Source organism: Panulirus ornatus, chromosome 68 (assembly GCF_036320965.1).
Source record: "Panulirus ornatus isolate Po-2019 chromosome 68, ASM3632096v1, whole genome shotgun sequence".
NCBI lineage: Eukaryota > Metazoa > Arthropoda > Malacostraca > Decapoda > Palinuridae > Panulirus > Panulirus ornatus.
Genome location: NC_092291.1, coordinates 2,864,339 through 2,891,188, shown reverse-complemented (window position 1 = coordinate 2,891,188; position 26,850 = coordinate 2,864,339). Strand labels below are relative to the sequence as shown.

At 41.8% G+C, this 26,850-nt stretch overlaps 1 protein-coding gene across 2 annotated transcripts in view; it reads right to left on the bottom strand.

Moving 5' to 3' along the window:
- Positions 1-26,850, bottom strand: part of LOC139747337 (bifunctional lysine-specific demethylase and histidyl-hydroxylase NO66-like) — a 178,569-nt gene that overhangs the window by 83,058 nt on the left and 68,661 nt on the right. For both annotated transcript variants that reach the window (XM_071659525.1, XM_071659526.1), the window contains exon 4: positions 9,681-9,783. In XM_071659525.1, coding sequence (XP_071515626.1) covers positions 9,681-9,783 — 103 coding nt within the window. The remainder of the gene's footprint in view (positions 1-9,680; positions 9,784-26,850) is intronic.

Genomic DNA, 26,850 nt, shown 5'->3' with positions numbered 1-26,850 from the left:
TTCAAGGCTCCCAGGATTTTCGCCCCCTCCCCCACCCTATGATCCACTTCCGCTTCCATGGTTCCATCCGCTGCCAGATCCACTCCCAGATATCTAAAACACTTTACTTCCTCCAGTTTTTCTCCATTCAAACTTACCTCCCAATTGACTTGACCCTCAACCCTACTGTACCTAATAACCTTGCTCTTATTCACATTTACTCTTAACTTTCTTCTTTCACACACTTTACCAAACTCAGTCACCAGCTTCTGCAGTTTCTCACATGAATTAGCCACCAGCTCTGTATCATCAGCGAAGAACAACTGACTCACTTCCCAAGCTCTCTCATCCACAACAGACTTCATACTTGCCCCTCTTTCCAAAACTCTTGCATTTACCTCCCTAACAACCCCATCCATAAACAAATGAAACAACCATGGAGACATCACACACCCCTGCCGCAAACCTACATTCACTGAGAACCAATCACTTTCCTCTCTTCCTACACGTACACATGCCTTACACCCTCGATAAAAACTTTTCACTGCTTCTAACAACTTGCCTCCCACACCATATATTCTTAATACCTTCCACAGAGCATCTCTTTCAACTCTATCATATGCCTTCTCCAGATCCATAAATGCTACATACAAATCCATTTGCTTTTCTAAGTATTTCTCACATACAGTCTTCAAAGCAAACACCTGATCCACACATCCTATACCACTTCTGAAACCACACTGCTCTTCCCCAATCTGATGCTCTGTACATGCCTTCACCCTTTCAATCAATACCCTCCCATATAATTTACCAGGAATACTCAACAAACTTATACCTCTGTAATTTGAGCACTCACTCTTATCCCCTCTGCCTTTGTACAATGGCACTATGCATGCATTCCGCCAATCCTCACGCACCTCACCATGAGTCATACATAAATTAAATAACCTTACTAACCAGTCAATAATACAGTCACCCCCTTTTTTAATAAATTCCACTGCAATACCATCCAAACCTGCTGCCTTGCCGGCTTTCATCTTCCGTAAAGCTTTTACTACCTCTTCTCTGTTTACCAAATCATTTTCCCTAACCCTCTCACTTTGCACACCACCTCGACCAAGACACCCTATATCTGCCACTCTATCATCAAACACATTCAACAAACCTTCAAAATACTCACTCCATCTCCTTCTCATTTGCGCCCTTCACTGAAGTTCCCATTTGCTCCCTTGTCTTACGCACTTTATTTACCTCCTTCCAGAACATCTTTTTATTCTCCCTAAAATTTAATGATACTCTCTCACCCCAACTCTCATTTGCCCTCTTTTTCACCTCTTGCACCTTTCTCTTGACCTCCTGTCTCTTTCTTTACTACATCTCCCACTCAATTGCATTTTTTCCCTGCAAAAATCGTCCAAATGCCTCTCTCTTCTCTTTCACTAATAATCTAACTTCTTCATCCCACCACTCACTACCCTTTCTAATCAACCCACCTCCCACTCTTCTCATGCCACAAGCATCTTTTGCGCAATCCATCACTGATTCCCTAAATACATCCCATTCCTCCCCCACTCCCCTTACTTCCATTGTTCTCACCTTTTTCCATTCTGTACTCAGTCTCTCCTGGTACTTCCTCACACAAGTCTCCTTCCCAAGCTCACTTACTCTCACCACCCTCTTCACCCCAACATTCACTCTTCTGTTCTGAAAACCCATACAAATCTTCACCTTAGCCTCCACAAGATAATGATCAGACATCCCTCCAGTTGCACCTCTCAGCACATTAACATCCAAAAGTCTCTCTTTCGCGCGCCTGTCAATTAACACGCAATCCAATAACGCTCTCTGGCAATCTCTCCTACTTACATACGTATACTTATATATATCTCGCTTTTTAAACCAGGTATTCCCAATCACCAGTCCTTTTTCAGCACATAAATCTACAAGCTCTTCACCATTTCCATTTACAACACTGAACACCCCATGTATACCAATTATTCCCTCAACTGCCACATTACTCACCTTTGCATTCAAATCACCCATCACTATAACCCCGTCTCGTGCATCAAAACCACTAACACACTCATTCAGCTGCTCCCAAAACACTTGCCTCTCATGATCTTTCTTCTCATGCCCAGGTGCATATGCACCAATAAATACCCATCTCTCTCCATCAACTTTCAGTTTTACCCATATTAATCGAGAATTTACTTTCTTACATTCTATCACATACCATGAGTCATACATACATTAAATAACCTTACCAACCAGTCAACAATACAGTTTTTTAATAGATTCCACTGCAATAGCATCCAAACCCTGCTACCTTGCCGGCTTTCATCTTCCGCAAAGCTTTTACCACCTCTTCTCTGTTTACCAAATCATTTTCCCTAACCCTTTCACTGTGCACACCACCTCGACCAAAACACCCTATATCTGCCACTCTATCATCAAACACATTCAACAAACCTTCAAAATGCTCACTCCATCTCCTTCTCACATCACCACTACTTGTTACCACCTCCCCATTAGCCCCCTTCACTGAAGTTCCCATTTGTTACCTTGTCTTACACACTTTATTTACTTCCTTCCAAAACACCTTTTTATTCTCCCTAAAATTTAATGATACTTTCTCACCCTAACTCAACTCTCATTTGCCCTCTTTTTCACCTCTTGCACCTTTCTCTTGACCTCCTGCCTCTTTCTTTTATACATCTCCAACTCATTTGCATTGTTTCCCTGCAAAAAACATCCAAATGCCTCTCTCTTCTCTTTCACTAATAATCTTACTTCTTCATTCCACCACTCACTACCCTTTCTAATCTGCCCAACTCCTATGCTTCTCATGCCACAAGCATCTTTTGTGCAAGCCATCACTGCTTCCCTAAATACATCCCATTCCTCCCCCACTCCCCTTACCTCCTTTGTTCTCACCTTTTTCCATTCTGTACTCAGTCTCTCCTGGTACTTCCTAACACAGGTCTCCTTCCCAAGCTCACTTACTCTCACCACTCTTTTCACCCCAACATTCTCTCTTCTTTTCTGAAAACCTCTACAAATCTTCACCTTCGCCTCCACAAGATAATAATCAGACATCCCTCCAGTTGCGCCTCTAAGCACATTAACATCCAAAATTCTCTCTTTCGCGCGCCTATCAATTAACACATAATCCAATAATGCTCTCTGGCCGTCTCTCCTACTTACATTCGTATACTTATGTATATCTCTCTTTTTAAACCAGGTACTCCCAATCACCAGTACTTTTTCAGCACATAAATCTACAAGCTCTTCACCATTTCCATTTACAACACTGAACACCCCATGTACACCAATCATTCCCTCAACTGCCACATTACTCACCTATGCATTCAAATCACCCATCACTATAACCCGGTCTCGCGCATCAAAAGTACTAACACACTCACTTAGCTGATCCCAAAACTCTTGCCTCTCATGATCTTTTTTCTCATGCCCAAGTGCATATGCACCAATAATCACCCATCTCTCTCCATCATCTTTCAGTTTTACCCATATCAATCTAGAGTTTATATTCTTACACTCTATCACATACTCCCACCACTCCTGTTTCAGGAGTAGTGCTACTCCTTTCCTTGCTCTTGTCCTTACTAACCCCTGACTTTACTCCCAAGACATTTCCAAACAACTCTTCCCCTTTACCCTTGAGCTTCGTTTCACTCAGAGCCAAAACATCCAGGTTCCTTTCCTCAAACCTACTACCTATCTCTCATTTGTTCTCATCTTGGTTACATCCACACACATTTAGACACCCCAATCTGAGACTTCGAGGAGGATGAGCACTCCTCGCGTGACTTCTGTTTCCCCTTTTAGAAAGTTAAAATACAAGGAGGGGAGGGTTTCCAGTCCTCCTCTCCCGTCCCCTTTAGTCGCCTTCTACGACACGAGAGGAATGCATGGGAAGTATTCTTCCTCCCCTATCCACAGGGATAACCACAATTTTTGTTCACTAAATTCATAAGGAAAGAATCAATAGGCAAAAGGGCTCACTCATGATGCAGCATCATAGTTGCCAGTCAAAAGTTTGTTTTTCTATGCTTGCCTAATTTTGCAATAAATAATATCTGCATGAAGCTGTACCTTTCATTTTCTTCAATCAACATATGAAATATCAAAATTTATTGATGATTAGGTTAAAGTAAAATTCAATAAATTTATTGGATAAAACTAAATGAAGAAACACTGAAACTATGTTTCCACCCAGAGGGTAGCCAGGCCAAAACAATTAAGTTCAGAGTCATCCAAAAAGTTTGGGAAACACTGCTCTAGAGTAGGCCAATGCATGAAGGAAATAATAGAACCTTACCTCCCTTGGGAGAGCAATACTGATAAATTCATGCAGGAGCAGGATCACCATACATGAACCATGAATGCCACTGTCTTCCCAGTTACTCAACTTCCACATCATTAATACAAAGTCATAATGTATACATGTACATGCCTGACATTCAGTCCTGTGCTATTCCACTCTGCTTCAAAAAGTTACAGCAGTAAAGATGGAAAAAGAGGTATAGGGGAAAAAGGGAGGCTTGCTTAGTGGCCTTCCCATTAAAAAGAAACAGCCTTTCACAAGTCCAAAATATTTCCTCTTCTAGAACTGATCTGGCCCAGAAGCATGAGATACAAGAGTAAAACCAAATTCAAGATGGTGGGTAGATCTCTAACCTAAGCAGAAAAAAGTAATAAAAACTGGTTTAGGTACTAGTCAGGCTCAAAGGAGTCAAAGGAAATTTTTTGGAGTAAAAAGCCTATTTATGGGACTTTATAGCTTCTATGGTAATCTTGTAATAAAAGAAACAGTTGAAATTGTGAATACTGACTATAAAAAAGCTTGACAAGATGTACAATGGTAAAGAAAGGTCAACAGATGGGGTTCAATAACCAAAGAACTCCTTCCCTATAATGTACAAATTGGCATCTTTAGATGAGACAGATGGACTACACATTCATCAGACCCATAGTAAAAGTAAGAGGTGGAAGGTCAGAGGGTACTTTGAATGCAGATGTATTATTTTTCAGTGACAAATTAGAATGTAAAAATAACACTGAATGTGTAGCAGACCAGATATTCAAATCAACATTCTGATGAGATGCACAGTATAATATGCTGATATTTTAATGGATATTCTATAAATGTAATTAACATATGGATAAAGTGAATAAAAGAGCATTACTGGATTATGAACTAACTGATATGTAAACATGGGAGTGGTTGAATATGCTGAGAAGGAACAGAGAGGATGTCATTGTGGAGGTGAGGGTGATACTTTTTAGGGGCTTTAAGAAGAGATGAAATAACATATGTGGGAAGAGAGTGGTGAAAGTGAGCTTGGAAAAGTGGTTGAGTGTAGAGTGGCATAAGGTGGAGGGGTGTTAAGAGAAGGTAATGTCAAACAAAAAACATATCAAAATGTTGAAGGATTAATAGTAAATGGTAAAAAGCTGAAATTTAAGGATAGCACATGGAATAGTGCACCTAATGTTGTTGGAGATGTGGAAACATAGCTCACTTAAGAGATGAGATCTCATCAGTTTTACCCATAGGTGTATATGTTTATAAAGAGGGAAAGGCAAAGCAAAAAAGGAGGGGGAGGATTGGCCCCCTTACTATAAGATAGCCTTAAATGTCAAGAAAAAGTGGAAGATGGCCAGTTACGCAATATATAATGGGAAGAGTTACTTCTGGGAAGACATGCATAGTAGTGTTAATATCATATAATTTTCTGAAGACCAGCAATGATCCAGAACAAATGTAATGATAACGATGAAGGAACATTTAGGACACCCACTTCTTGGAGATCATAAAGTGTTCACTGTGGGAGATGTCAGTTACAGACAAACTGAGAGAATACTATAATCTCCAAGGTGACAAGGAGTCATAGAGACACAAACATAAGATTTTTATGGTGACTGGGAGTCATGGAGACACAAATATAGGATTTTCATAGTGACAGGGAGTCATGGAGACACAAGTTTTCTGAATGTATGCAGGAAAATTTCCTATAGCATGTAACTGAGCACACTAGGATGAGAGTAACTGCCATACCATCATTGTTAGATCTTATCGTCATACACACTAGCAAGGATATTGCGATATGTATGCAACACCAATTGGTAAAAAAGATCACATAATGCTCAGGCTAGACAATGTGGTAAATGAGGACATTAAACGAACAAAGACAAGACATACTGGGGAGATAAAATCAAGGAAACTACACAAACCTCACTGATTCATTATGAGAATACAAACTGGAAAATAAGAATCCAGTAAACAGGAACCAGGGCTTTGTGGTGAAAGGGTCTGTGAAATCTATAATAGAGTAGGAACATGGGTATATCTAGCCATATATACTGGGGGAATGGTAAGAAAAAGGAAGGATTGTTTAAAAAAAAAAAAAAAAAGACATCATGAAGCAAAGGAGCTTCAAGCTGTGCAGAGGGAAAGGTATAATCAACATTCCATCTACCAAGCATATTGCAAGAAGACAAAGCAGGAGAAAATCCAAAACTTTTCCATAAATTCACCAGGAGCCTGTTGTCAAAGAACAACTAAACTGGCAATAGAATCCAGAGGGAAGATTCATGAGGATGATGTAAGGATATGTGAGCAACTGAATAACAAGTTCAAAAGTACTTTTAACCTCAACATCTGTGAATTGGAATGGGGAGGAGGTTTTAGAAAGTGACAAGATATCCAGAAAGGAATTAAATAGAATACTTAAAGATCTTGACCAATTCAAGAATCATGGTCCTTATGACATTTCACAATACATACGGAATATGTGTGTATACACTTGAAATAGAACTTATGAAATAATGTTTGCAATGTCACCAGAGTTAGACAGAGTGCTAAGAAATAGAAAAAGATGATCTATCTATCCACATATATCCGAGACACTTATTCCCTTCAGGAACTCCCTCAAGAGGGTAGCCATGGTAAGAGTCTCCATAACTGGTGAACTCCAGTGCCACTTTTATTGCCTTGAGTGCACCACCCTTAACAGGCCACTGGCAGATGGCAACTTTAGCGCAGTGTTTTCAGAGGTTTTCACCTAACGTTCCTTCAGACTATTACTTCCTACCATGTCTACTCTACATAATGTTCCTACCTATTACTTATAACATATGCTCCCACCTCATATTCCTACCAACTATTTCTACCCAGTGCTCCTGTTTAATGTTCCTACCTATTAATTCTATCTATTTCTCCAAACATTTTGCCAAAAGGCATGGCTAGTGCATAGTCCTCACCTCAGGAAAAGTCTAGAGTTAAAAAGAATAAGCTGTGTGAGTAAGGTGTTTTCAAATGTTAGGTGTGACAGAGAGGAGAGACTGTATGTCTGTGGACAGAATGCCAGCACTCCACAAGTGGGTGAGGCAGAAAGAGATGACAGCTAGCTAGGTAAGAGGAGTGCATCTTGAAAACACTGAAGTGCTGGCTCACTGCCCAGCCATCACTAACCCTTCCAATACACAAGTGGGTAGTACCAGTAATATACCTTCCTGGTCGGTGGCTGCCTACCAACTACTACCTACATGAAAATGGTGAATTTAATACTATCTATAAGAAAGGAGCCTGAAACAGGCACTGAAATACAGACCAATCTCACTGACAAGTTTGTTCTGTGAGGTTCTGGAAAAGATAATTACAAAGCAAATACGACTTTCTACACAAGAAAAATTAAACTATGCAAGAGGCAGCATGGTTTGAGGAAAAAGAGGTATGTGTAGACAAACCTCTTAGACTTCTACAAGAAGGTTAGCACTAAGTTAGACAATCTGCTGAAACATGCAGGGTCATGTAGAATGAATAAAGCGATATTGTCAGAGATGTGGACCTGTCGAAGAGTAAGGCAGATATGCTTGGCTTAAAACTGTAATAGCGGAATTTCCTTGATGAAAATGTGACAATGGCTGTGTTTTGTGCCCACCAGAAAGATATACTTCACTCCTTAACGTGGAAGGTAACTTCACCACCTGCAATAATGTAGATGGTCTGACAACAGCCCTCAATATCAATCATACCCCTTTAGACTAGAGACTGTTCATAGACTTGTTAATGGGAGTTAAGCCTAAAAGCTGTTTTGGTGCAGAATGACAATATGTTGCAATCAATCCCAGTTAGTTATGTCCACATGAACAAATTGAATTACAACATGAAGCATCTTTTGAACAGCATAAATTACAAACAATTCTTTTATCATTATTATACTTTGTTGCTGTCTCCCGCGTTAGCAAGGTAACGCAAGGAAACAGACAAAAGAATGGCCCAACCCACCCACATACACATGTATATACATACATGCCCACACACGCACATATACATATACTCATTCTCTAGCCGTCATATGTAATGCACTGAAACCACAGCTCCCTTTCCACATCCAGGCCCCACAAAACTTTCCATGGTTTACCACTGATGCTTCACATGCCCTGGTTCAATCCAGTGACAGCACGTCGACCCTGGCATACCACATCATTCCAATTTAGTCTATTCCTTGCATACCTTTCATCCTCCTGTATGTTCAGGCCCTGATCGCTCAAAATCTTTTTCATGCCATCCTTCCATCCCCAATTTGGTCTCCCACTTCTCATTCCCTCCACTTCTGACACATATATCCTCCTTGTCAATACGGCAGCTTTAAGGAAACTTGCTTAGACTGCAGCAGGGCTTTTTCCTCTGTGAATGGGACAGTCAAGCAAAGACTTCCCATTACAAAAAGAGGGACAGGGCTTCCCAACAGTTGCTGGAAGTGGAACATAGAGCATCTACTGCTGATAGAATCCAACAAGATTTTGCTACCGCCTCTGCACATCAATCTGGTCCTTATGAAGAATTTCATTAAGGCTGCAGATAAAAATGGGCAAGCGTTTAAGTGCCTCAGTGGGAAATTCCCAAAGCTCAATGAGGCAAAAATCATAAAGGGTGTTTTTATGGGTTCACAAATGCATGAGCTCTTCAGATATGAGTAGTTTGACCACATCCTCATGTTAACAAGAAGACAATGAGGAATGCTTTACAGCTAGTAGCAACAAGCTTTCCATGAAATATAAAGGCTGACAACTACAAGGGACAGATGGAAAACCTGTAATCACAATCTGGAAATGAGCTTCAATACATCTTTACATATACATTTTCGCCATTCTCACCTGGAATTTTTCTGGCTAACTGTGGTACAGTAAGCACTGAGCATGGCAAACATTTCCATCAAGATATCTCACTAAGAGAGAATCGGTACCAGGGAAAATGGAATTCAGCAATGTTAGTAGACTATTGCTGGATGGGAACAAGAGATGCTCTAGAACATGTATACAAATCACTTGTATAAAGACAAAGAGATGCTGCAGTTAATCAAGGTAAGTCACTGAATGTACCCATGTCACCAATTCAGCGTCTTACACATGTAAAATGTAAGATAGTTTCTTGAATTTTTGTGTTCAGCATCCCAAAATCCATAGAGAAATGTATTTCATCTCTGTCCACATAATGTCAAAATTTCTTGATCAGTGCTATTATATTTCATCTCATAATATAAATCTTTTCTTGTAATAATTAATGTGATTCACTGATAATTTCTTTAAAACAACAAAATTATGAAACTATACAAACATAATTACAAAATTGGGATAACAGTAACTCCATATGTTTTTTACATCAATGATACCTATAGAATTCCTCTTCTGTATGGGGGTTAATCATCCAGTTGAAGGCCATTTGTCCTTCTATACGACTGTCCTGGACATTGATGGCACCAACTTCATCAGACACTGGAAATAAGTTTTCAGATTAGCATAATGAATAACAACAACAATAATAGCAATAATAATATATTTATCTATTTATGGGAACTTCAGTGAAGGGCGCAAATGGGGAGGTGATAACAAGTAGTGGTGATGTGAGAAGGAGATGGAGTGAGTATTTTGAAGGTTTATTGAATGTGTTTGATGATAGAGTGGCAGATATAGGGTGTTTTGGTCGAGGTGGTGTGCAAAGTGAGAGGGTTAGGGAAAATGATTTGGTAAACTGAGAAGAGGTAGTAAAAGCTTTGCAAAAGATGAAAGCCAGCAAGGCAGCAGGTTTGGATGGTATTGCAGTGGAATTTATTAAAAAAGGAGGTGACTGTATTGTTGACTGGTTGGTAAGGTTATTTAATGTATGTATGACTCATGGTGAGGTGCCTGAGGATTGGCGGAATGCGTGCATAGTGCCATTGTACAAAGGCAAAGGGGATAAGAGTGAGTGCTCAAATTTCAGAGGTACAAGTTTGTTGAGTATTCCTGGTAAATTCTATGGGAGGGTATTGATTGAGAGGGTGAAGGCATGTACAGAGCATCAGATTGGGGAAGAGCAGTGTGGTTTCAGAAGTGGTAGAGGATGTGTGGATCAGGTGTTTGCTTTGAAGAATGTATGTGAGAAATACTTAGAAAAGCAAATGGATTTTTGTATGTAGCATTTATGGATCTGGAGAAGGCATATGATAGAGTTGATAGAGATGCTCTGTGGAAGGTATTAAGAATATATGGTGTGGGAGGCAAGTTGTTAAAAGCAGTGAAAAGTTAGAGTTGATAGAGATGCTCTGTGGAAGGTATTAAGAATATATGGTGTGGGAGGCAAGTTGTTAAAAGCAGTGAAAAGTTTTTATCGAGGATGTAAGGCATGTGTACGTGTAGGAAGAGAGGAAAGTGATTGGTTCTCAGTGAATGTAGGTTTGCGGCAGGGGTGTGTGATGTCTCCATGGTTGTTTAATTTGTTTATGGATGGGGTTGTTAGGGAGGTGAATGCAAGAGTTTTGGAAAGAGGGGCAAGTATGAAGTCTGTTGTGGATGAGAGAGCTTGGGAAGTGAGCCATTGTTGTTCGCTGATGATACAGTGCTGGTGGCTGATTCATGTGAGAAACTGCAGAAGCTGGTGACTGAGTTTGGTAAAGCGTGTGAAAGAAGAAGGTTAAGAGTAAATGTGAATAAGAGCAAGGTTATTAGGTACAGTAGGGTTGAGGGCCAAGTCAATTGGGAGGTAAGTTTGAATGGAGAAAAACTGGAGGAGGTAAAGTGTTTTAGATATCTGGGAGTGGATCTGGCAGCGGATAGAACCATGGAAGTGGAAGTGAATCATAGGGTGGGGGAGGGGGCGAAAATCCGGGGAGCCTTGAAGAATGTGTGGAAGTCGAGAACATTATCTCAGAAAGCAAAAATGGGTATGTTTGAAGGAATAGAGGCTCCAACAATGTTGTATGGTTGCGAGGCGTAGGCTATGGATAGAGTTGTGCGCAGGAGGGTGGATGTGCTGGAAATGAGATGTTTGAGGACAATGTGTGGTGTGAGGTGGTTTGATTGAGTAAGTAATGTAAGGGTAAGAGAGATGTGTGGAAATAAAAAGAGCGTGGTTGAGAGAGCAGAAGAGGGTGTTTTGAAATGGTTTGGGCACATGGAGAGAATGAGTGAGGAAAGATTGACCAAGAGGATATATGTGTCGGAGGTGGAGGGAACGAGGAGAAGTGGGAGACCAAATTGGAGGTGGAAAGATGGAGTGAAAAAGATTTTGTGTGATCGGGGCCTGAACATGCAGGAGGTGAAAGGAGGGCAAGGAATAGAGTGAATTGGATCAATGTGGTATACCATGGTTGACGTGCTGTCAGTGGATTGAATCAGGGCATGTGAAGCGTCTGGGGTAAACCATGGAAAGTTGTGTGGGGCCTGGATGTGGAAAGGGAGCTGTGGTTTCGGGCATTATTGCATGACAGCTAGAGACCGAGTGTGAACGAATGGGGCCTTTGTTGTCTTTTCCTAGTGCTACCTCGCACACATGAGGGGGAGGGGGATGGTATTCCATGTGTGGCGAGGTGGCAATGGGAATGAATAAAGGCAGACAGTGTGAATTGTGTGCATGGGTATGTATGTATGTGTCTGTGTGTGTATATATATGTGTACATTGAGATGTATAGGTATGTATATTTGCATGTGTGGACGTGTATGTATATACATTGTGTATGGGGGTGGGTTGGGCCATTTCTTTCGTCTGTTTCCTTGCGCTACCTCGCAAACGCAGGAGACAGCGACAAAGCAAAATAAATAAATAAAATAAATATTTATTATACTTTGTCGCTGTCTCCCGCGCTAGCAAGGAAGCGCAAGGAAACAGACGAAAGAATGGCCTAACCCACCCACATACACATGTTCAGGTACACCACTGATTTTCCAGCAACTGATGGTTCGGCACCTCCTTTAGTCCAGACAAAATTACGTGAGGGAACTTGAAATTACCGCAGCCACCAGTATAGCTTACTGGGCAGCCATAGATGGCATTGTGTGCCAGGCGCGCTTATTTACATTCTTTACACTACACTCATTGGTGGTGATACCACAATTCTGTGAGATTCTCAGCTTATTTTGCTTAAATCTAATCCTAGCTATGGCTTCTAAAACATATGAGTGTCAGTCATGGTGTCAAACGTAAACACCAGTCTATATTGATCCAAGATAAAGTAGAACTATTCAAAAAATGAACCGTGGTGTTTTGGTGTGTAAGCTATGTGACATCTACAATATTGGTTCATTAACTGTTTATATTATATAGAAGCAAAGGGACAAAATATTAAAATTCTATGCAGACAGCGATTCCAAGAAGCAAATGATGATTAGAAAAATTATGAAAGATGGTAAGAGTAATGAGCAAGATTGACTGATGATGGAATGGTTTCGACAGCATCAGAGTGATGGAGCGGACCTGTGAGGCAGCATGATAATGGACCAGGCTAAGTTGTTCCATAAAGAACTTAAATTGCAACATGAACGTGGCTATAGTGAAGGATGGCTTCAAAGATTCAAGAAGCATCATGGAATTTCCATGAATAAAGAGTGAGGAGAAAAGCGGTCTGCAAACCATGAAGGAGCTGCCGAGTATGAGAATGGATTTGCAAAACTCGTATCTGATGAGCACCTCATACTGCATTATTCTGGTGATGCACACCTAGGAAAACACTAACAACAGAAGACGAAGACCCCACAGGATTCAAACAGGGGAGTATCTAGGGGAATAGCTCATATGGCAAGCATTGAAATTGTGCCCCTATCCAAACATATGACACCAATATTTTTTACTTTTATTACCTCCACCAAGGAGATTATGTTTTTACCGGCATTTGTTTCTCTGTGAGCAACTTTCAAAAGTTATGAACAAATTTTGATGAAATTTTCTGGGAAGTCAGAAATGACACAAGGACCAATTGATCAGATTTTGGGAATTATCATTGTCTGGATCCAGGACGCCATTATGGTAATATCAATTTTTGTGAATAAAAATGGAACTAATAGTGATATCAATGTGATTCCAAATGCCAAAGATATGTTTACATGGTCAAGAAATCTAAATCTTTAAGATCCAAATCACTGTCTGGATCCAGGACGTCATTATGCCACTGGCATCCCCCTTCAAGTTGCACCCAGGGCACCTGCCCTACCCTAGATACACCACTGGATTCAAACAATCTAAGGACAGACTTACCATCTTAAGGTGCTCGAACATTTAATATTTGTTTAATTTAAATTTCTAGCAGTCCATGGTATACTTTAGACACATTGGAGATGTATAATTTGTGGGTTAGATGTGTGTTGACGAATTATTACGAGACTACTGTTCGTCCAGCAAAATGGTTAATCCAACAAGGCTTTGGAACCAAGAGTGCTGGAAAATCAGTGGTGCACCTGTATATACATACATGTCCACACATGCACATATACATACCTATACATTTCAACGTACACATACAAATACATACACAGACATATACGTATAAAAACATGTACATATTCATACTTGCTGTCTTCATTGATTCCAGTCGCCACCCCACCACACATGAAATGGCATTCCCCTCTCCCTGCACATGAGCAAGGTAGCGCTAGGAAAAGACAACAAAGGCCACATTCCTTCACACTCAGTCTCTAGCAATCATGTGTAATGCACCGAAACCACATCTCCCTTTCCAAATCTAGGCCCCACAAAACTTTCCATGCTTGACCCCAGACACTTCACATGCTCTGGTTCAATCCATTGACAGCACATCAACCGCAGTATACCACATCATTCCAATTCGCTCTATTCCTTGCACGCCTTTCACCCTGCTGTATGTTCAAGCCCCAATTGCCCAAATCCTTTTTCACTCCATCCTTGCACCTCGAGATTGGTCTCCCACTTCTCCTTGTTCCCACCACTTCTGACACATTTATCCTCTTTGTCAATCTTTCCTCACTCATTCTCTCCATGTGACCAAACCATTTCAATACATCCTCTTCTGCTCTCTCAACCACACACTTTTTATTACCAAACACCTCTCTTACCCTTTTATTACTTACTCGATCAAACCATCTCACACAACATATTGTCCTCAAACATCTCATTTCCAGCACACCCACCCTCCTCTGCACAACCCTATCAATAGCCGATGCCTCGTAACCATACAACATTGTTGGAATCACTATTCCTTCAAACATACCCATTTTTGCTCTCCAAGATAATGTCCTCACCTTCCACACACTCTTCAATGCTCCCAAAACCTTCACCCCTCACCCATCCTGTGAATCACTTCTGCTTTCATGATTCCATCCGCTGCTAAATCCACTCCCCAGATATCTAAACATTTCACTTCTCCATTCAAACTTACCTCCCAATTGACTTGTCCCACAACCCTACTGAACCTAATAACCTTGCTTTTAGGAACCTAATAACCTTGCTTTTATTCATTTTATTCTCAGCTTTCTTCTTTTACACACTTTACCAAACTCAGTCACCAACTTCTGCAGTTTCTCACCCGAATCAGCCACCAGCGCTGTATCATCAGCAAACAACAACTGACTCACCTCCCAAGCCCTCTCATCAACAACAGACTGCATACTTGCCCCTCTCTCCAAAACTCTTGCTTTCACCTCCCTAACAACCCCATCCATAAACAAATTAGACAACCACTGGAGACACTCAAACACATTTTTCAACGCTGCCAGAACTTTTGCCCCCTCCCCCACCCTATGATTCACTTCCACTTCCATGGTTCCATCCGCTGACAAGTCGACTCCCAGATATCTAAAACACTTCACTTCCTCCACTTTTTCTCCAATCAAACTTACCTCCCAATAGACTTGTCCCTCAACCCTACTGTACATAATAACCTTACTCTTATTCACATTTACTCTCAGTTTTCTTCTTTCACATACTTTACCAAACTCAGTCACCAGCTTCTGCAGTTTCTCACACAAATCACCCACCAGCGCTGTATCATCAGTGAACAACAACTGACTCACTTCCCAAGCTCTCTCATCCACAACAGACTGCATACTTGCCCCTCTTTCCAAAACTCTTGCATTCACCTCCCTAACAACCCCATCCATAAACAAATTAAACAACCATGGAGACATCACACACCCCTGCCGCAAACCTACATTCCCTAAAAACCAATCACTTTCCTCTCTTCCTACACGTAAACATGCTTTACATCCTCGATAAAAACTTTTTACTGCTTCTAACAACTCACCTCCAACACCATATATTCTCAATACCTTCCACAGAGCATCTCTATCAACTCTATCATATGCCTTCTCCAGATCCATATATGCTACATACAAATCCATTTGCTTTTCTAAGTATTTCTCACATACATTCTTCAAAGCAAACACCTGATCCACACATCCTATACCACTTCTGAAGCCACACTGCTCTTCCCTAGTCTGATGCTCTGTACATGCCTTCACCCTCTCAATCAATACCCTCCCATATAATTTCCCAGAAATACTAAACAAACTTATACCTCTGTAATTTGAGCACTCACTTTTATCCCCTTTGCCTTTGTACAATGGCACTATGCAAGCATTCTGCCAATCCTCAGGCACCTCAGCATGAGTCATACATACATTAAATAACCTTATCAACCAGCCAACAATACTGTCACCCCCTTTTTTAATAAATTCCACTGCAATACCACCCAAACCCACTGCCTTGCCAGCTTTCATCTTCTGCAAAGCTTTTACTACCTCTTCTATGTTTACCAAATCATTCTCCCTAACCCTCTCAATGTGCACAACACCTGAGAGGGTTAGGAAGAATGATTTGGTATTATAATAATTATTATAATTATTATTATTGCAGTGGAATTTATTAAGAAAGGGGGTAACTGTGTTTTTGAGTGGTTGGTGAGAATAATCATTCTATGTAAGGTTGATGGTGAAGTGCCTGAGGATTGGCGGAATGTGTGCATAGTGCCACTGTACAATGGCAAAGGGGATAAAGGTGTGTGTTCAAATTACAGAGGTATAAGTTTGTTGAGTATTCCTGGGAAATTATATGGGAGGGTATTGATTGAGAGGGGTGAAGGCATGTACAGAGCATCAGACTGGGGAAGAGCAGTGTAGTCTCAGAAGTGGTACAGGATATGTGGATCGGGTGTTTGCTTTGAAGAATGCATGTGAGAAATACTTAGAAAAACAAATGAATTTGTATGTAGCATTTATGGATCTGGAGAAGGCACAAGACAGAGTTGATAGAGATGGTTTGTGGATAGGATTAAGAGTATACGGTGTGGGATGTAAGTTGCTAGAAGCAGTAAAAAGTTTTTATCGAGGATGTAAGGCATGTGTACGTCTAGGAAGAGAGGAAAGTTATTGGTTCTCAGTGAATGTCAGTTTGCGTCAGGGGTGTGTGATGTCTCCATGGTTCTTTGTTTATGGATGGGGTTGTTAGGGAGGTGAATGCAAGTGTTTTGGAAAGAGGGGCAAGTATGCAGTCTGTTGTGGATGAGAGAGCTTGGGATGTGAGTCAGTTGTTGTTCGCTGATGATACAGCTCTGGTGGCTGATTCGGGTGAGAAACTGCAGAAGCTGGTGTCTGAGCTTGGTAAAGTGTGTGAAAGAAGAAGGCTGAGAGTAAATGTGAATAAGAGCAAGGTTATTAGGTACAGTAGGGTTGAGGGATAAGTCAATTGGGAGATAAGTATGAATGGAGAATAACTGGAGGAAGTGAAGTCTTCTACATATCTGGGAGTGGATTTGGCAGTGGATGGAACCAAGGAAGCAGAAGTGAATCATAGGGTGGGGGAGGGGGCGAAACTTCTGGGAGCGTTGAAAAATGTGTGGAAGTCGAGAACATCTCGGAAAGCAAAAAAGGGTATGTTTGAAGGAATCGTGGTTCCAACAATGTTATATGGTTGTGAGGCATGGGCTATAGATAGAGTTGTGCGGAGGAGGGTGGATGTGCTGGAAATGAGATGTTTGAGAACAATATGTGGTGTGAGGTGGTTTGATCGAGTAAGTAATAATAGGGTAAGAGAGATGTGTAGTAATAAAAAGAGTGTGGTTGAGAGAGCAGAAGAGGGTGTTTTGAATTAGTATGGTCACCTGGAGAGAATGAGTGAGGAAAGATTGACCAAGAGGATATATGTGTCAGAGGTGGAGGGAACGAGGAGAAGTGGGAGACCAAATTGGAGGTGGAAAGATGGAGTGAACATGGGGCATGAACATGCAGGAGGGTGAAAGGGGTGCATGATGTCTCCATGGTTGTTTAATTTGTTTATGGATGGGGTTGTTATGGAGGTGAATGCAAGAGTTTTGGAAAGAGGGGCAAGTATGCAGTCTGTTGTGGATGAGAGAGCTTGGGAAGTGAGTCAGTTGTTGTTCACTGATGATACAGCACTGGTGGATGATTCAGGTGAGAAACTGCAGAAGCTGGTGACTGAGTTTGGTAAAGTGTTTGAAAGAAGAAGGCTGAGAGCAAATGTGAATAAGAGCAAGGTTATCAGGTACAGTAGGGTTGAGGGACAAGTCAATTGGGAGGTAAGTTTGAATGGAGAGAAACTGGAGGAAGTGAAGTGTTTTAGATAGCTGGGAGTGGATTTGGCAGCAGATGGAACCATGGAAGCGGAAGTGAATCATAGGGTGGGGGAGGGGGCGAAAGTTCTGGGAGCATTGAAAAACGTGTGGAAGTTGAGAACGTTATCTTGGAAAGCAAAAATGGGTATGTTTGAAGGAATTGTGGTTCCAAAAATGTTATATGGTTGCGAAGCATGGGCTATAGATAGAGCTGTGCGGAGGATGGTGGATGTGCTAGAAATGAGATGTTTGATGACAATATGTGGTGCGAGGTGGTTTGATCGAGTAAGTAATGAAAGGGTAAGAGAGATGTGTGGAAATAAAAAGAGTGTGGTTGAGAGAGCAGAAGAGGGTGTTTTGAAATGGTTTGGTCACATGGAGAGAATGAGTGAGGAAAGATTGACAAAGAGGATATTTGTGTCAGAGGTGGAGGGAACGAGGAGAAGTGGGAGACCAAACTGGAGGTGGAAAGATGGAGTGAAAAAGATTTTGAGTGATCAGGGCCTGAACATGCAGGAGGGTGAAAGGCGTGCAAGGAATAGAGTGAACTGGAAGGATGTGGTATACCGGGGTCAACATGGCATCAATGGATTGAACCAGGGCATGTGAAGCGTCTAGGGTAAACCAAGGAAAGTTTTGTGGGGCTTGGATGTGGAAAGGGAGCTGTGGTTTCGGTGCATTATACATGACAGCTAAAGACTGAGTGTGAACGAATGTGGCCTTTGTTGTCTTTACCTAGTGCTACCTCGCACACATGTGGGGAGAGAGGGTTTCATTTCATGTGTGGTGGGGTGGCGACGGGAATGAATAAGGACAGACAGTATGAATTACAAACATGTGTATATATGCATATGTTTGTGTGTATATATACGTTGAGATGTATAGGTATGTATATGTGCATGTGTGGACGTGTATGTATATACATGTGTATGTGGGTGGGTTGGATGATTCTTTCATTTGTTTTCTTGCAATACCTCGCTAACGTGGGAGACAGCGACAAAGTATAAGAAAAAATAAATATTTTTTTCATAGTATTTGCCATTTCCCGCATTAGCGAGGTAGTGCCAAGAACAGAGGACTAATCCCCTGAGGAAACATCCTCACCCCCCCCCCCCCCATGCTCCCCTTTCAGAAATCAAAAAAAAAAGAGAGGAAAGGATTTCCAACCCCCACTCCATCGCCTTTTAGTCGCCTTCTACATTATACAGGGAAAACGTGGGAAGTATTCTTTCTCCCCTATCCCCCTATGCATATATATGTGTATATATACAAAGAGTGAATTGGAACGATGTGGTATACCGGGGTCGATGTGCTGTCAATGGATTGAACCAGGGCATGTGAAGCGTCTAGAGTAAACCCATGGAAAGATCAGTGGGGCCTGGATGTGGAAAGGGAGCTGTGGTTTCGGTGCATTACACATGACAGTTAGAGAATGAGTGTGAACGAATGTGGTCTTTGTTGTCTTTTCCTAGCGCTACCTTGTACATATGTGTGAGGAGGGGTGCCATTTCATGTGTGGCGGGGTGGTGATGGGAATGGGTGAAGGCAGCAAGTATGAATATGTACATGTGTATATATGTATATGTCTGTGTATGTTTATGTATGTATACATTGAAATGTACAGGTATGTATATGTGAGTGTGTGGGCGTTTATGTATATACATGTGTATGTGGGTGGGTTGGGCCATTCTTTTTGTCTGTTTCCTTGTGCTACCTTGCTAACGGAGGAGCCAGCAACAAAGTATAAAAAAAATAAATACAAATATGATAAGAAAGATCATGAGAGGCAAGTGTTTTGGGAGCAGCTGAATGAGTGTGTTAGTGGTTTTGATGCACGCGACCGGGTTATAGTGATGGGTGATTTGAATGCAAAGGTGAGTAATGTGGCAGTTGAGGGAATAATTGGTATACATGGGGTGTTCAGTGTTGTAAATGGAAATGGTGAAGAGCTTGTAGATTTATGTGCTGAAAAAGGACTGGTGATTGGGAATACCTGGTTTAAAAAGCGAGATATACATAAGTATACGTATGTAAGTAGGAGAGATGGCCAGAGAGCGTTATTCGATTACGTGTTAATTGACAGGCACGCGAAACAGAGACTTTTGGATGTAAATGAGCTGAGAGGTGCAACTGGAGGGATGTCTGATCATTATCTTGTGGAGGCTAAGGTGAAGATTTGTATGGGTTTTCAGAAAAGAAGAGTGAATGTTGGGGTGAAGAGGGTGGTGAGAGTAAGCGAGCTTGGGAAGGAGACTTGTGTGAGGAAGTACCAGTAGAGACTGAGTACAGAATGGAAAAAGGTGAGAACAATGGAAGTAAGGGGAGTGGGGGAGGAATGGGATGTATTTAGGGAATCAGTGATGGATTGCGCAAAAGATGCTTGTAGCATGAGAAGCGTGGGAGGTGGGTTGATTAGAAAGGATAGTGAGTGGTGGGATGAAGAAGTAAGATTATTAGTGAAAGAGAAGAGAGAGGCATTTGGACGATTTTTGCAGGGTAAAAATGCAATTGAGTGGGAGATGTATAAAAAAAAGAGACAGGAGGTCAAGAGAAAGGTGCAAGAGGTGAAAAAGAGGGCAAATGAGAGTTGGGGTGAGAGAGTATCATTAAATTTTAGGGAGAATAAAAAGATGTTCTGGAAGGAGGTAAATAAAGTCCATAAGACAAGGGAGCAAATGGGAACTTCAGTGAAGGGCACTAATGGGGAGGTGATAACAAGTGGTGGTGATGTGAGAAAGAGATGGAGTGAGTATTTTGAAGGTTTGTTGAATGTGTTTGATGACAGAGTGGCAGATATAGGGTGTCTTGGTCGAGGTGGTGTGCAAAGCGACAGGGTTAGGGAAAATGATTTGGTAAACAGAGAAGAGGTAGCAAAAGCTTTGCGGAAGATGAAAGCCGGCAAGGCAGCAGGTTTGGATGGTATTGCAGTGGAATTTATTAAAAAAGGGGGTGACTGTATTGTTGACTGGTTAGTAAGGTTATTTAATGTATCTATGACTCATGGTGAGGTGCCTGAGGATTGGCGGAATGCTTGCATAGTGCCATTGTACAAAGGCAAAGGGGATAAGAGTGAGTGCTCAAATTACAGAGGTATAAGTTTGTTGAGTATTCCTGGTAAATTATATGGGAGGGTATTGATTGAGAGGGTGAAGGCATGTACAGAGCATCAGATTGGGGAAGAGCAGTGTGGTTTCAGAAGTGGTAGAGGATGTGTGGATCAGGTGTTTGCTTTGAAGACTGTATGTGAGAAATACTTAGAAAAGCAAATGGATTTGTATGTAGCATTTATGGATCTGGAGAAGGCATATGATAGAGTTGATAGAGATGCTCTGTGGAAGGTATTAAGAATATATGGTGTGGAAGGCAAGTTGTTAGAAGGAGTGAAAAGTTTTTATTGAGGATGTAAGGCATGTGTACGTCTAGGAAGAGAGGAAAAAGATTGGTTCTCAGTGAATGTAGGTTTGCGGCAGGGGTGTGTGATGTCTCCATGGTTGTTTAATTTGTTTATGGATGGGGTTGTTAGGAAGGTGAATGCAAGAGTTTTGGAAAGAGGGGCAAGTATGAAGTCTGTTGTGGATGAGAGAGCCTGGGAAGTGAGTCAGTTGTTGTTCGCTGATGATACAGCGCTGGTGGCTGATTCATGTGAGAAACTGCAGAAGCTGGTGACTGAGTTTGGTAAAGTGTGTGAAAGAAGAAGGTTAAGAGTAAATGTGAATAAGAGCAAGGTTATTAGGTACAGTAGGGTTGAGGGTCAATTCAATTGGGAGGTAAGTTTGAATGGAGAAAAGCTGGAGGAAGTAAAGTGTTTCAGATATCTGGGAGTAGATCTGGCAGCGAATGGAACCATGGAAGCAGAAGTGAATCATAGGGTGGGGGAGGGGGCGAAAATCCTGGGAGCATTGAAGAATGTTTGGAAGTGGAGAACATTATCTCGGAAAGCAAAAATGGGTATGTTTGAAGGAATAGTGGTTCCAACAATGTTGTATGGTTGCGAGGCGTGGGCTATGGATAGAGTTGTCGCAGGAGGGTGGATGTGCTGGAAATGAGATGTTTGAGGACAATGTGTGGTGTGAGGTGGTTTGATCGAGTAAGTAATGTAAGGGTAAGAGAGATGAGTGGAAATAAAAAGAGCATGGTTGAGAGAGCAGAAGAGGATGTTTTGAAATGGTTTGGGCACATGGAGAGAATGAGTGAGGAAAGATTGACCAAGAGGGTATATGTGTCGGAGGTGGAGGGAAAGAGGAGAAGTGGGAGACCAAATTGGAGGTGGAAAGATGGAGTGAAAAAGATTTTGAGTGATCGGGGCCTGAACATGCAGGAGGGTGAAAGGCGGGCAAGGAATAGAGTGAATTGGATCGATGTGGTATACCGGGGTTGACATGCTGTCAGTGGATTGAATCAGGACATGTGAAGCATCTGGGATAAACCATGGAAAGTTGTGTGGGGCGTGGATGTGGAAAGGGAGCTGTGGTTTCGGGCATTATTGCATGACAACTGGAGACTGAGTGTGAACGAATGGGGCCTTTGTTATCTTTTCCTAGCGCTACATCGCACACATGAGAGGGGAGAGGGATGGTATTCCATGTGTGGTGAGGTGGCAATGGGAATGAATAAAGGCAGTGTGAATTGTGTGCATGGGTATATATGTATGTGTCTGTGTGTGTATATATATGTGTACATTGAGATGTATAGGTATGTATATTTGCGTGTGTGGACGTATGTGTATGTACATGTGTATGGGGGTGGGTTGGGCCATTTCTTTCTTCTGTTTCCTTGCGCTACCTCGCAAATGCGGGAGACAGCGACAAAGCAAAATAAATAAATATAAATCTTTCCTCACTCATTCTCTCCATGTGACCAAACCATTTCAAAACACCCTCTTCTGCTCTCTCAACCACGCTCTTTTTATTTCCACACATCTCTCTTACCCTTACGTTACTTACTCGATCAAACCACCTCACACCACACATTGTCCTCAAACATCTCATTTCCAGCACATCCATCCTCCTGCGCACAACTCTATCCATAGTCCACGCCTCGCAACCATACAACATTGTTGAAACCACTATTCCTTCAAACATAGCCATTTTTGCTTTCCGAGATAATGTTCTCGACTTCCACACATTCTTCAAGGCTCCCAGAATTTTCGCCCCCTCCCCCACCCTATGATCCACTTCCGCTTCCATGGTTCCATCCGCTGCCAGATCCACTCCTAGATATCTAAAACACTTCACTTCCTCCAGTTTTTCTCCATTCAAACTCACCTCCCAATTGAATTGACCCTCAACCCTACTGTACCTAATAACCTTGCTCTTATTCACATTTACTCTTAACTTTCTTCTTTCACACACTTTACCAAACTCAGTCACCAGCTTCTGCAGTTTCTCACATGAATCAGCCACCAGCACTGTATCATCAGCGAACAACAACTGACTCACTTCCCAAGCTCTCTCATCCCCAACAGACTTCATACTTGCCCCTCTTTCCAAAACTCTTGCATTCACCTCCCTAACAACCCCATCCATAAACAAATTAAACAACCATGGAGACATCACACACCCCTGCCGCAAACCTACATTCACTGAGAACCAATCACTTTCCTCTCTTCCTACACGTACACATGCCTTACATCCTCGATAAAAACTTTTCACTGCTTCTAACAACTTGCCTCCCACACCATATATTCTTAATACCTTCCACAGAGCATCTCTATCAACTCTATCATATGCCTTCTCCAGATCCATAAATGCTACATACAAATCCATTTGCTTTTCTAAGTATTTCTCACATACATTCTTCAAAGCAAACACCTGATCCATAAATAAATAATAATGAGTGGATGAGCCATTCTTGTTGTTTCCTGGCGCTACCTCACTGATGTGGGAAACAGCGATTATGATAATGAAAGAAATATAATAACAATTATAGGAGAGAAAGAATACTTCTGATGCATTCCCTGTGTGTCACAGAAGGCAACTAAAAGGGGAGGGAGCAGGGGTCTGGAAATGCTCCCCTCCCATTTTTTCATTTTTCCAAAAAGTGGAACAGGGAAAGGGGCCAACAAAGGATATTCCCTTTAAGGCTTAATCCTCTGTTCTTAATGCTACCTCACTAATGCAGGAAATGGTGAATTATAAAATTGTAATGACAATAATAATAATAATTTTTCTTTTTTTTTTTTTTGCTTTGTCGCTGTCTCCCACGTTTGCGAGGTAGCGCAAGGAAACAGACGAAAGAAATGGCCCAACCCACCCCCATACACATGTATATACATACGTCCACACACGCAAATATACATACCTACACAGCTTTCCATGGTTTACCCCAGACGCTTCACATGCCTTGATTCAATCCACTGACAGCACGTCAACCCCGGTATACGACATCGCTCCAATTCACTCTATTCCTTGCCCTCCTTTCACCCTCCTGCATGTTCAGGCCCCGATCACACAAAATCTTTTTCACTCCATCTTTCCACCTCCAATTTGGTCTCCCTCTTCTCCTCGTTCCCTCTACCTCCGACACATATATCCTCTTGGTCAATCTTTCCTCACTCATTCTCTCCATGTGCCCAAACCATTTCAAAACACCCTCTTCTGCTCTCTCAACCACGCTCTTTTTATTTCCACACATCTCTCTTACCCTTACGTTACTTACTCGATCAAACCACCTCACACCACACATTGTCCTCAAACATCTCATTTCCAGCACATCCACCCTCCTGCACACAACTCTATCCATAGCCCACGCCTCGCAACCATACAACATTGTTGGAACCACTATTCCTTCAAACATACCCATTTTTGTTTTCCGAGATAATGTTCTCGACTTCCACACATTCTTCAAGGCTCCCAGAATTTTCGCCCCCTCCCCCACCCTATGATCCACTTCCGCTTCCATGGTTCCATCCGCTGCCAGATCCAATCCCAGATATCTAAAACACTTCACTTCCTCCAGTTTTTCTCCATTCAAACTCACCTCCCAATTGACTTGACCCTCAACCCTACTGTACCTAATAACCTTGCTCTTATTCACATTTACTCTTAACTTTCTTCTTTCACACACTTTACCAAACTCAGTCACCAGCTTCTGCAGTTTCTCACATGAATCAGCCACCAGCGCTGTATCATCAGCGAACAACAACTGACTCACTTCCCAAGCTTTCTCATCCCCAACAGACTTCATACTTGCCCCTCTTTCCAAAACTCTTGCATTCACCTCCCTAACAACCCCATCCTAAAAAAAATTAAACAACCATGGAGACATCACACACCCCTGCCGCAAACCCTACATTCACTGAGAAACCAATCACTTTCCTCTCTTCCTAAAACGTACACATGCCTTACTCCTCGATAAAAACTTTTCACTGCTTCTAACAATTTGCCTCCCACACCATAAATTCTTAATACCTTCCACAGAGCATCTCTACAACTCTATCATATGCCTTCTCCAGATCCATAAATGCTACATACAAACCCATTTGCTTTTCTAAGTATTTCTCACATACATTCTTCAAAGCAAACACCTGATCCATAAATAAATAATAATGAGTGGATGAGCCCATTCTTGTTGTTTCCTGGCGCTACCTCACTGATGGGGGAAACAGCGATTATGATAATGAAAGAAATATAATAACAATTATAGGAAGAAAGAATACTTCTGATGCATTCCCTGTGTGTCACAGAAGGAAACAAAAAGGGGGGGGAGCAGGGGTCTGAAAATGCTCCCCTCCCATTTTTTCATTTTTCCAAAAAGTGGAACAGGGAAAGGGGCCAACAAAGGGATATTCCTTTTAAGGCTTAATCCTCTGTTCTTAAGCTACCTCACTAATGCAGGAAATGGTGAATAAAAAATTGTAATACAATAAAAATAATAATAATAATTTTTTTTTTTTTTTTTTGCTTTGTCGCTGTCTCCCACGTTTGGGGAGGTAGCGCAAGGAAACAGATGAAAGGGAAAAGGCCCAACCCCCCCCCATACACATGTATATACATACGTCACACCACGCAAATATACATACCTACACAGCTTTCCATGGTTTTACCCCAGACCTTCACATGCCTTTGATTCAATTCCACTGACAGCACGTCAACCCCGGGATACGACATCGCTCCAATTCACTCTATTCCTTGCCCTCCTTTCACCCTCCTGCATGTTCAGGCCCCGATCACACAAAATCTTTTTCACTCCATCTTTCCACCTCCAATTTGGTCTCCCTCTTCTCCTCGTTCCCTCCACCTCCGACACATATATCCTCTTGGTCAATCTTTCCTCACTCATTCTCTCCATGTGCCCAAACCATTTCAAAACACCCTCTTCTGCTCTCTCAACCACGCTCTTTTTATTTCCACACATCTCTCTTACCCTTACGTTACTTACTCGATCAAACCACCTCACACCACACATTGTCCTCAAACATCTCATTTCCAGCACATCCATCCTCCTGCGCACAACTCTATCCATAGCCCACGCCTCGCAACCATACAACATTGTTGGAACCACTATTCCTTCAAACATACCCATTTTTGCTTTCCGAGATAATGTTCTCGACTTCCACACATTCTTCAAGGCTCCCAGAATTTTCGCCCCCTCCCCCACCCTATGATCCACTTCCGCTTCCATGGTTCCATCCGCTGCCAGATCCAATCCCAATATCTAAAAAAACTTCACTTCCTCCAGTTTTTCTCCATTCAAACTCACCTCCCAATTGACTTGACCCTCAAAAACCCCACTGTACCTAATAACCTTGCTCTTATTCACATTTACTCTTAACTTTCTTCTTTTTCACACACTTTACCAAAACTCAGTCACCAGCTTCTGCAGTTTCTCACATGAATCAGCCACCAGCGCTGTATCATCAGCGAACAACAAACTGATCACTTCCCAAGCTCTCTCATCCCCAACAGACTTCATACTTGCCCCTCTTCCAAAACTCTTGCATTCACCTCCCTAACAACCCCATCCATAAACAAATTAAACAACCATGGAG